General features: G+C 38.4%; 1 protein-coding gene across 3 annotated transcripts in view; it reads right to left on the reverse strand.

Moving 5' to 3' along the window:
* The window catches only part of LOC149079229 (protein turtle-like), a 670,619-nt gene that overhangs the window by 36,235 nt on the left and 621,726 nt on the right, over positions 1–12,658 (reverse strand). For all 3 annotated transcript variants that reach the window (XM_089240132.1, XM_089240133.1, XM_089240131.1), the window contains 2 exons: positions 4,066–4,176; positions 3,011–3,217 (listed from right to left, as the gene is read on the reverse strand). In XM_089240132.1, coding sequence (XP_089096258.1) covers positions 3,011–3,217; positions 4,066–4,176 — 318 coding nt within the window. The remainder of the gene's footprint in view (positions 1–3,010; positions 3,218–4,065; positions 4,177–12,658) is intronic.

Here is a 12,658-nt window from a genome sequence, read left to right on the forward strand (position 1 = left end):
CTAAAATACTCAGCAATCGTCGTTCACGTGTTTTGTTTACAAAATTTGAGTTGTGCTTGTTTAGGATGGCTCATTTTTCTAGTGCTACTGATAATGCTTTGAAAAGGTAAATCAAAATGAAAACTTGACAAGAAAAATTTGATATATTGACTGCTTGGCGAGGTCAATACCTTCTGTGGTCCGCCATTACGGAATCAACGAATGTTCGGTGAGTTATATCAAGAAAATGGAATCTGAAATTCGTTCAGCCGTAGCTGTAGCCGCACCTGTGGCAGTCAAAACTTTGCAGCACCTATGGGATCCATGTGTTTCACGTACAGAAAATGCTGTTTTTTGTGGGTAAAAGACTGACACAAAAAAGTATTTCAATTGATGGTAATATTATAACAGAAAATGCGAAAAATTTTACTATTCCATAAGGAAAGGGCTGGTGAAACGTCTATTTCATCAGAATCTTATGCAAGTAAAGGTTGTTTCATAGGTTTAAGAAACGATTCGGATTGCGCAATGTAAAAAGCACTGGCGATCAAGCCTCTGCCGACCAGGAGGCAGCTAGAAAATTTCGAAAAATTTGTAGAAAACTATTAAAGAGAAGGGTTATGCACCTCACCAGGTGTTTAACGCTGACGAAACTACACTATTTTGGAAGAACATGCCGCAAAGAAGTTAGGCAACAGGAAGAAAGCGAGCTCCTGGTTTTAAGGCAAGTAGAGATAGACTTACTATGTGGTTTTGCGCAAATGCGAATGGGTACATGATAAAGCCCACCATCATTTTCAAATCTGCGAATTCGCGAGCGTTGAAGGGAAGGATAAGCCAAAGCTCCCAGTATTTTGGACGAACGATACAAAGGCTTAGACTATGAAAACACTTTTCCTGGATTAGTTTAAACGGTTTTTCGTTTCGGAAGTCAGGAGGTACCTTGTTAGTGAATACATGCTATTCAAAGTTCTTTTGATATTGGGTTGATCGAGGAGGAGTTAATGCAGCTAACTGGTACTGAAACTGAAGCAGTACCAGATAAAGAAGATCGAGATAAAGAAGTAGAAGACAAGTTCACCACAAGTAACATAGCGAAAGGGATTCGCAAGCTGAAATCAGCAATAGATTATTTTCATAACATAAATTCCTCTATTTTACGTTCTTCACATGCAGAAAAATTAGTAGAGGAAGCCTTGCCAACATACTCCGACATACTTAATGATATGAAGAAGACACGGCAAACAGAAAAATGACAACAACATTCTTTCAGAAAACATCGCCAACAATCGCTGCATCCTCTTTTACATTCCCTTCTACCTCTGCGTCACCCTGCTCTTTCTCATGATATTCAATAAACGAGATATACAATAAAAAACCTATGGTTTCTGTTATTCGTGGATTTCCGTATTCGCGGTCACTCCCGGAACGTAACCCCCGCGAATCCGGGGGGGGGGAGCGACTGAATACTAATACGGAAACTAGGAAATGGCCGCTGTGGTGGTCGAGTGGTTATAGTGCCGGACTCGTGATGCGAGAATCCGGGTTCGAACCCCACAGTGGTGGTCGGCTGAAGTTGGTTTTCTGTGGTTCCCAACTTCAAGGCGCAAATGCGAGCCGATCTCCCCGTTAAAAAGTCTCGCCACAGAGAGCAACAGTCCTACAACGATAAATCATTGAATCATAACACTTCACTCATAGTTAGTAAAACTGGGGGCAGATGACAGCACTACACATAACAAGCATTAAACAGAAACAAACTTTACGTCAGGTTGCACTACACGTACACGCACATTCCCACATGTACCGATTCGTTGGGTGTTCCGCGGGGGGGGGGGTGCATGTGTGGTGTAGCAGTAGTAGGTAGGGGCTCGGGGATCCATGATGTTCTTAAGTCAGCCACCTCGTTGGGCATTTTGCCTGTTGTGGCGTTGTATTTGTATTCGTATTTGTATTTGTATAAATCAGGGTCTTGTCCCCAGTGGTGTAGACGGTAGCATGCTTGCCCGAAATGCAAGAGGGTTTGATTTAGTCCCGGCGGAGACCAGATGACTTTTCTGTCTGAGCTCGCTTCGGCATAATATCCAGAAAATATCCGTTCCCTTGATATAAAAAAAAACCGTCTATATCTATCTCCACCATTACTTCAAGGATAATAGTTCATAATTTTTTTTTTAAATAGAATTCTTGACACTGATTTAGTTATTGCGTCGTGGTCATTGCATTTAAACCATTATCAATCACTTAATGAGAATGGACCGTGGCAGCTCCTAATCACTAATTTTTTTTTCATGTCTTATTTATACACGGATGCTATTCAACTCCAATTTTTGCTATTCAAATATTGTTAAGCGAAAGCCTTTCTTGTCTCTTTTTTTTTTGTCATCAGGAGAGTTCCAAGAATTTTCCAGAACCAAAAGGACAATTTTTCGCAACGCGAATAAGTAATCAATCACCGAGCCAGTTTGTTTTATGTACTCGCCTCGGTCGTTGTTTTGACGTGAACTTTCACGTACTTTCCTAGGCATCGCTTATTAAAGCCAGCCAAGCATAGGTGTTACTACACCGTCCGCGGAGAGAGAATGTGTTTTTCCTCTCTACCATACTGTTCTCTCTCTCTCTACTTCTCCAGCCCGTTGCCAACCGCCATCCCCTTAAAAACACATTAAATATTTAAAAGGTGCAGGGGGAGGAAACAAAGTTGCAAAAATTATTTTTCCGCAGCGTTTGTTTCCCGAAGAGAGAGTTTTGCGTGTGCGTGACTTGCTTTTAACGAGTAACCGAGAATGAGAGGGTGTTGCAATTGCACAACAGCAGCAGCAGCTGATGGGTTGAAATTTTTACGAGGTATCGCTAAACCGTAAACCGTGATGGCAAATAAATATGTGGAAAGGAAAGTATATATAAGAGGCGGTACAGTTATATATATCTGTATTTATACGAGGTAAAGTCTGATGAGGAGGAGGGTACATTCGTCCTAGATCCTAGGACCATATGAGCTAAGAAATATTTTATATGATTGAGTACTTACGGTTCAAATCAAGTGTGACCGAAGTGAATGCAGGAACCGTGATGTTGTTGTTAGAAGCTTGGCATGTCAGTGAACTCATCAGGTCTTGCCGTCTCAGCTCTTTCAGGTAAAGGTCGTTTCGGACAAGATTTGCTCCAGGGACGACGATGAAACTGTCGTCCAGTAACGTGTACTCTTTCCACCACGTTACCGATGCTTTCGGTTTACCTGCAACATGGCAATAAGCGTTTCTGTTAGACTCGAGCGGAGCGTATCGAGTCCTAAAAAGCATCAAGTCTAAGGGGTTCTTAAACTTTTTGTGTTCAATAGATCTTCCGTGCGAATAAGATTAAGTCTAAAGAACCCCCTTGCGTAATAAGATCGAACCCAAGGCTCCTCGTGCCAATTAGATCAGGTCTAAGTAACCCTTGTGCGAAAAAATTGAGTCTAAGGACCCCTCGTGTCCTTAAGATTAAGTTTGAAGATACCGAGTCGTACTAGTTACCACTAGTGCCAAAACTTCAAGGACACACCATTCGAATAAGATTAAGTCAAAGCACCCCTTGTGCGAATAATTCCTACTACCTTTTGTGCCAGTAAAATTAAGTCCAAGGACCCATTGTACCAATAAGTCAAAGGATCCATTTCTTTAATAAAATAAAGGATGTGACCCCTTGTGGAAATTAGATTAGGTCCAAGGACGCCTTATGTAAATAAGACCGAGAACCTGGACTAAGACTTGTGCGAACAAGTCCTGGAGCCCCCTAATATTTATTTTAACGAACCCGTTGTGGCAATTTGACCAAGAATTCCTCTTGTGAATAAGTCCAAGAGCCAATGATAAAGTCTAAGGACCCATGGTGACAGGAATCCCATGTGCCAGTAAAAATACAAGCCATGGGAAAATAAAATTTTCAGAATAATATTCAACGTAAATCTGCAATTAATGGTTTTCAAATCAAAACTCAGGGACCCCTGTAATCTCTCGGAGGACCTCTTGGTTAAGAACCACTGAACTGTCAATGCTTATCTCTGATTAAATTCTTAAATCACACAATGAATGGAGTATTTCTTACCTCCAGTCGCTTCACAAGTTAGCCGGAGGGAATCACCTTCGTTAATCGGGCCAACTAGACCTTTGACTTGTTCTCCTTGGTCATCCAGTATTATTGGTTCTCCTGGAGGCACTGAAATTTTAAACGAGAAAATATTTTTAATATACTGAAGTCAATTTTTATTACACATATCAAAGTAAATTTTCCCAAACGCGGATACATATTAAAACATATCATGGCGATAAGATAACCTTGAGAACCTTTTTTGCACACCAGGGTGAATTAAACCAGTGCATACAATTTATTGCCGAATCCGAGCGCCAGCGTTCGAAATCTTGCAAAACAATTTTTTGCTCTCACCGAGTGGTTGGTGCGCTTACCCCTTGTGTAGGACTTCCTGCGGTAGCAACCATTTTCTGTGGTTACTTTGTCCCCGTTTCTGTTGCGTCCCCGCTTCGGGACAGTTTCTATCTAGGACGTATTGTGTATCGCACTCGCGACACCTCTAACACCCTTCGGTATTTAGCCTAAATTTGCACAGTTTGTCGAAAGGCGAGAATTTTATCGACCCTGGTTACCCCCATGCTATGATAATCTGTGTATCAGAATACGTCAATGAGAGATACAGTATTATTCCATCACGTAGAAACAGGATGAGCGTCTATGTTCCATATGACGACGTACATATATATACACCATATCTCATATACCTATAGACCAGTGATTCCCAACGTGGGCAATGGAATGTTACGGGGGCCGCTAGAAACTACGGGTATAGCATAGGATCCTATGGGGGTTAGATTGCGTTGGGGGGCGCTGGGAGAAAAAAATTTCTGAAGAAGAAGGCGATGGAACAAAAAAGGTTGGGAAACAAGACTGTGGGAAACGTCTAATCCAGACATGCCAGCTCCAACTGAGCGTGCTGTGAGGGGCCATAATGGCCATGGCGGGCAAAACTGCCACTGACTATTTTCTCCCCGTGAGGAGTTGCCACAAAGAGCCAAACCCCTCAACTGCTACGCTTGTCCACCATCATTTTCATACGGAAGTTGGAAGCTGTTCAGACCATTTGTTCGGAAATCGTTCACCATTTTCTTGTTTTTAACCGTGCTGATGTAAGGTATAAGCATGTTTATTTATATTTTTAACTGAATACAAGTACCTAATACATGTGATCAGCATTCACCCCTTTACAAAGCGCCATCCTGAAATTGTCTTAAGAAAACCAGAGGCGACCTCAGCAGCACGAGCCCAAGCCTTTAACAAAACAAATGTCACAAAATTCTTCGACATTTTAGAGGATGTGCAGAAAATTCACTTGTATCCTCCTCATAGGGTTTACAACGTCGACGAAACTGGACTTTTTGCTGTTCAGTCAAGATCCTCAAAGGTTTTTGCACTTTAAGGTAGACGTCAAGTTGGTTCTCTCACATCTGCAGAAAGAGGTGTTCTCTCTACATTTGCAGCTAGTATGTCAGTGGGGGTGAGGGATATTTTTATCCCTCCTTTGGTCATATTTCCTAGGCAGCGGATGAAAGAAGAACTTAAAGATGGTGCTCCACCTAGGACATTGTTTGTCACACTTCAGGGTGGATGCAAATTCAGATATTCTCCCACTGGTTTGATCATTTCTTGAAATATGGCAAACCATCAAAAGAAGACCCAGTATTGCTAATACTTGATGGACACGCTACGCACACGAGGAACCTCCCCTTCCTTGAAAAAGCTAGGAATAATCATATTACTCTAGTTTGCCTTCCACCTCATTGTAGTCACAAGCTGCAGCTCCTGGGTGTATATTTCATGGGGCCATTCAACACTTATTATGTTCAGGCAATTGAGAGATTCTTGCGAAATAACCCTGGTAGGCTCAATATCAGGTGTCATGACTTCTTGGTGAGGCTTTTTCAATGCAGCTACTCCGACCATTGTCGTAAAAGGATTTCGAAGATGTGGTATAGTCCCAATCAACAGAGATGTATTTAATGAAGAGGGTTTCGCTGCATCTGCTACCACAGACATCCATGATCCCTCTGTCGCCTGCCTACCAGCTGAAGACCATTAGGTGTCACAGGCCCCAGTTCAAGAGGAAACTCCTTCTGTTCAGACGGATTGCGATCTACAGACCTTCAATCCAATCCTGCACACACAAACTTCCTGTACTTTCTAGTAACGACAGCGCATCATACACAGTAAGTTCGGGAGATTCCAGCAATGTATTTCTTTTCATCTCTAAAGACTCATCAAGGCGCAGTGCCTCATCTGCTGTAAGCCTACTAACCAATCCTAGTACCTCATCTGCTGTAAGCCTACTAACCAAGCCTTGTACCTCATCTGCTGTAAGCCTACTAACCAAGCCTAGTACCTCATCTGCTGTAAGCCGAGCCAGTGTTCCTACATCATTTGCTGTAAGCTTTCATGATATTGTCCCAATCCCTGAAACAAATATTACCGAACGAAAAAAGGGATCAGCAGCAGTTTTAACTTCAAGCCCTTATAAAAAATGATCTCATAATAGCGAAGGAAGAAAAGGGAGAAAATGAAAGACGGGGAAAAAAACTCAAACTGGAATTCAAAAAAGGAAAAGACGTATAAAAAGAAAAACGATGTCAAAAAAGTTAAAGGGGAAACATAAATCCAAAGTGGCTAAGCGTGCTTCCTTTGAGGACTCTGATGACAGCGACGTCAGTGATGCTGATTGCCTCATCTGTGGAAACTATTTTTCAAAGTCCAAACAAAATGAAGGGTTTATCAGATGCTCAAGCTGTCTACATTGGGCACACGAGGCTTGTGCCGGTTACGAGCAAAAAGACAATGAGTTCATCTGTGATTTTTGTAAATAAATTAATAAAAATACAATAGCTAGCAAAATGTTGTGAAAACATTTTTAAACGCCGATAATTTTCAAATAAATTAAAAAATTTCAGTTATAAAATGAGTTTAAAATGTACTAAAAGTCTCACAACCTTTCTATTGAATGATGATATTGCATGAGAGAGAATACACATTCATATTCTTTAAAATGGAATCAAACAGTTGTTTTTTATATCGGGCAAAATGGCCACTTGGTAGGGTTGCGGGAAAATATTTTTTCCAAAAATACTAATCGAAATAAAGTCAAAATAATATTTTTTAAATGAATCTAAATATTTAAACTAACTTATATAAAACTTTCACTTGTTTTTTTAAATATTTACTTATCGAAAAAATATATTTTTCCTTAACGGGGCCATTATGCCCACCCTTCCCCCTATCTGTTCTCATGCTAAGATAATACAACAGTCAAATCCCGTTTTAACGAATACCGTTATAGCGAAAATCTCGTTTCAACGAACACTTTTCTAATCTCCCAGAGAAGTTTTCATGGGAATAATTCAAAAACCTGGAATTCCTTTATAACGAAGGGATTTTTCCGGTCTCTTGGAGTTCGTTATAACGGGATTCAAATGTATACTGTACAGTCCATCTAACTGCTGTAGGTTTGAATTCTTAAGAGGATGCATTAGCCTCTTTTTCTTATAAGAGCATGGACTCATTTTATTATATGATATACGGTCTATCCCGCTTAATGGGGTAACGAATAGAATCCTCTGGAACAAAAAATTCTCCCGCCTTAGGCGACAATCTTTTTACAACTTTTCCTTGCTTATTTAAGATTAAAGTTCAAAAATTTCATTTCTGTAAACACACGTCAACCACTCGTAGAGAATCATTTTTATTGAACGACATATTCTGAAATTAAATAAAATACATAAACAGTTGAAAAACCCAGAATATTCGTATCCTGTAACGTCAAAGTTATCTTTATTACATTACGGTATTCTTGTTGTTTGTTTAGGCAATAGAGAGCGCTAACTTTCCAAACATAAGAATCGTTGATATCCGTTAAAGCGGGGACCGACTGTGCCTTCGATGGAAGCACTTTTGTTTTTATTTCAGATTTCATCTGTAAGGTCTACAAAGGAAAAATCCCTCTGACATGAAATGACTTGTGAGGAAAAAGAACAGTGAAAGCTATGCAATTTGGATAACGGTAAATCGAAGCGCTTAAGCCTAATCAACATGCAACAAACAGTAGGCGTTGGCTGATAATTTAGGGATAATATCAGGGCCGTGACTAGACAGGTTAAACAGGTGCACCCTCACAGGGCCAACTTGGAAGGGGGTCCAAAAATGTTCCAGAAGGGGCCTAAATTCAAATTCTTGCTCAGGGCACAGGAATGGCTGTATAGCTACGGTCCTGGATAATATAAAAACTTGTATTCGGTATATGATACGAAAAATTCCAGGAAGTGGAATCCTTTGAAAGAAATTCATCCTGTGGTATTCGAATGAAAATTTGTCGAGATATTGATAGTCTGATGTTCTTGATTTTGCTTCTTTTTAGGAGAATATATATCTTTATTTTTTTAGGAATAGATTATCCTAACATTAAAAAGGAAAGCAACGTTAGAAATGTGTGTAGAAATTTCTTTTTGCACACACACACTTACACTCACGCACTGTGTACAAATATAAACTATACTTCTAAGATTTTGCTGTTAAAACCAAATTTACTCTATTTTCATTTGCAGAATTTCTTTGAACCATCTAAATAGACATCTTCCTGTTCACGTCTCCTGATCAGAAGTGTTCCTATGGCCTTAAACTGATAGTGTAAGTTAAATTCATCCACAAATGTGATGTCAGCACAATGGTTATCTTGGGTGAATCGTACACCAGACATTTGCGGCCATCGCTAGTATCATATCGGATGAAATCCGTGTTGCTTGAGGGGATGTTTCGGAAGACTCGTGAAGATCCTCGTCTTTGCGAAACTTCGAAAATATTTACTTATCCATGGCTGCCAAACTGCTCAATATCCATCCACCATAATAATATTCGTATATGTATAATGATTCGGAACTGAACTCAAAGGGCAACTCCAATCGACAAAAATTTGAAATTAATGACAGAAAAATGCGTAATTCTGCAACTAATAAAAAATGTCAGAATTAATGAAATAAATAAATAATCCCAGAATTAATGAAAAAAAATTAAAGTGTTTATGAAAGAAATGCATAATTTCAGAATTAGTGAAAAAGAAAATGCTGGGCTAATGAAAAAAAGAAACGTCTGAATTAATGAAAGAAATGTCTGAACTAATGAAAGTAATGTCTGAATTAATGAAATAAATAAGTGGAAGTAAATGACGAAAAATAAACTCATGACAAGTGAAAACTTTCAATAATTGGGGGAATTCCGTTCAATTCAGTGCCCTAGGCTCAGGAGTAGTTAATATGTTAACCCGTTAAGCCACCACTGACTGGTTTCACAAATTATGGAAACCAAAATTTTGTTACTTAGTAAATGTCCATTAAGCGATTTAAGAACGAAACAGATCGCGCAAAATTAATTGGTTGCATAAATTGATCGTGTGGGTGGTTTTGCAGGATCCGATATAAAAGATTAAAATCTCCCACCTCATAGTTTTGCCTATGAATCATCCGAATCACCACGAATCACCATCATTAATCATTCACAATTTGGGAAACGCAGAGATCCCAATTTTTCCTAGTCAAACCACAGTATTATATTCCCACAATAGATTGCAAAATTTAAGAAATTTTTATTTCCACAATTTCAAACTCCATAATAAACCGCAACTCACGTATAAAGTATCATTACTGACATATCAATTCTTTTTTGTCCAAAAAAAAAAAAGGAAACTTTTCCTCTTTCCTTCCCATCCTGCGAATTCCTTATCCCTTGGATTCTCATCCACAGAGCGCATGGTTCACGTAATCTAATTTTAAACAGGATAAAAATAAGGATTCTTCGTATATTTCATAGCACGAAGTCACGGAAAAAGTCTTAAGATTTTTTCCACAGTAAAATTTTTATTTAAGATACATATATATAAGAAATGTCGGAATTTTCTTCACCAAAGATCAAACTAAATTTATAATTCACGAGGGAAATACATTTGAATACGATTTTTTTTTTCGCCCTGCTATTTGACAGAATTCCTCCTCCCTTTTTCTATCGTAGCCACTCAAGTCATCCCAAATAAGATCGGAGAGAGAGGAAAAAATCGTAAGATTTCTTTCGTATTTTTATTCCGAACTTAAGAACTTGCATCATGGAATAAAAACCATTTCCTACAATTTTTTTTTTTTTAAAGTACAAAAAAGAGCGAAATAAATAAAATTCGGATAAATCGTCGCATGTTAGAAGAAGAAAAATTGTGAGGAAAAAAATAGAAAATACATCAGATAGATATATATATATATATAAGAAAAGAACGGAAGAAAAAAAGATGAAGACAAGATGGAGGCAGAACAAGTTCTATGTTTTGTCCTTTAGAAAACGTTGCTGAAGGTAATAAAAAGGCAGCATCATTCTCACAATTCCTTCAAGAAGCGTAAGATGGAAAAGTTGTTGCTGAAGTCTCAACACTCCTTTTCAAGTCACTGATGGGTGACATCGAGGTCTATATATTGGGTTAAAGGCTTCAAAGGATACACAAAGAAAATTCTTAAAGAAAAGAGGAAAAAAAAAATATTCTTGTCGAAGAAATATCCGAAAAGGGAGCAGAGAAGTTACTAAGTTTTCCAGTTTTCCCACTTCTTTGGGAAGAAGTATACAAAAACTAACATATAGTAGTCCCTGGAGGATTAATACTTCCGACTGCCTTTGAAAAAAAAAAACCAGAAAATATTGTTTGGCTTTTAAGCAGTAGTTTTTTTTTTACCCTCAATTATAGGTAGGAATATGACTTTGTGCTGCCTTTCGGCTTGAGATGTTTCATGTTCACTGCTAGGGTAGCATCGGATATCTCGTTGTTATGTATTGAAATCATGTTAACATACAAGCATTTCTGTTCACGTGTATTGAAGAATCTTTTAAGTTGAAACGAATGGATTCAATATTTGTTATCGAAGGATCTATCGTCTGGTTTATCATCTGTCCCTCTCAGGGTCTATCATTAGGATAACCATCTGCTTTCGCCGGGTTCGAAAATAAGGGTCACCATCTATATTTTGCAGGGTCCATTATCACGAACAAAATCTCTTTTCCCCCTGTGTATATCGTCAGGGTCGAAAGTATTTCCTTGGGTTATGATCTTCCTTCCCCATGATCTATTACCAGATTTAGCATTTCCCCAGGGTCTGTTATCAAGGCCACCATTCGTCTTCAACAGGGTCTGCTATCAAGGTTGACATTTGTCTTCAACAGGGTCTGTCATCAGGATCACCATATTTCTCTTCGAGTATATATATATATATATACTATCAGAGCCACCACATTTCTCCAATCAGGATCATATTTTCCTCAGGGTTGGGATCTCTCTTCTCCGGGGTCTTCCATCAGAATGGTCAAATTAGAATGGTCTAATTCGACCAAACAGTCGAATGGTCTTCCATTAGGTCCATCATCTTACTTCCCTAGGGTCTGTTATCCGAGAATATTCGAATCCTATTGTCGAACATTTCCCAGGGTCTATTATCAGGATCACACTCCCCCCCCCCCCCCGCTATTTGACAGAATTTCACCTCTTTTTTCCTGTCGTAGCCCCTCAAGTCATCCCAAATACGATCGAGCAGAGAGAGAGAGAGAAACAAGCCGTACGATTTTTTCCTTATTTTTATGTCGAACTTAAGAACTGCATCATGGAATGAAAACCATTTCCTAGACTTAAAAAAAAACAGGACGAAAAAAATGAAATTCTTATAAATCATCGAATGTTAGAAAAAGAAAAATTCTGAAAATAAAAGTATATACATGATATATATATATATATATATATATATATATATATAACATTTTTGCTTGTCTGGAACAATGTCGGGGGTTTCCACTTGAGAACGACCTCCTCATTGTTCCTTATATTTTCTCTTTTTGTTCTTATCTTTATTTGTATAATTTCCAGTTATGTGCATACAGCTGCTTTGGGCGCTACAAAAGAAAATTTTGTTTTGAATTTTTCTTGGTATATTTTTGCTTTGAATATGAAATTTCAGTATTCTTCATATAATGTATCATACTATATATATATATATATATATATATATAAGAAAAGAACGAAAGGAGAAGATGGAGGCAGAACAAATTCTGTGTTTCGTCCTCTAGAAAACGTTGCTGAAGGTACTAAAAAGGCAGCATCATTCTCACAATTCCTTCAAGGAAGCGTAAGATGGAAAAGTTGTTGCTGAAGTCTCAACACACTCCTTTTCAATTCACTGATGGGTGACATCGAGGTCTATATATTCGGTTAAAGGGCTTCAAAAGATATACAAAGAAATTCTTAAAGAAAAGAGAAAAATATCCTTGTCGAAGAAATATCTTAGAGAAGTTCCCCCAAAACGAGACAGAGAAGTTACCAAGTTTCTAGTTCTTCCACTTCTTTGGGGAGAAGTATACAAAAACGAACATATAGTAGTCCCTGGAGGATTAATACTTCCGACTGCATTTGGATAAAAAAAAGGGGGATATTTTTTGGCTTATAAATAGTTTTTTTTACCTTCAATTACAGGGAAGAACCTGGCCTTTTGCTGTCTTTTGGCTTGAATTTATTTTTGTTATGTCGACTATAGTATCAGATATCTATACCTTTTTGTTGTACATTGAAATT

Source organism: Pholcus phalangioides, unplaced genomic scaffold (assembly GCF_987345545.1).
Source record: "Pholcus phalangioides strain wild (caught in Gottingen) unplaced genomic scaffold, Ppha-v1.0 ptg000012l_1, whole genome shotgun sequence".
NCBI lineage: Eukaryota > Metazoa > Arthropoda > Arachnida > Araneae > Pholcidae > Pholcus > Pholcus phalangioides.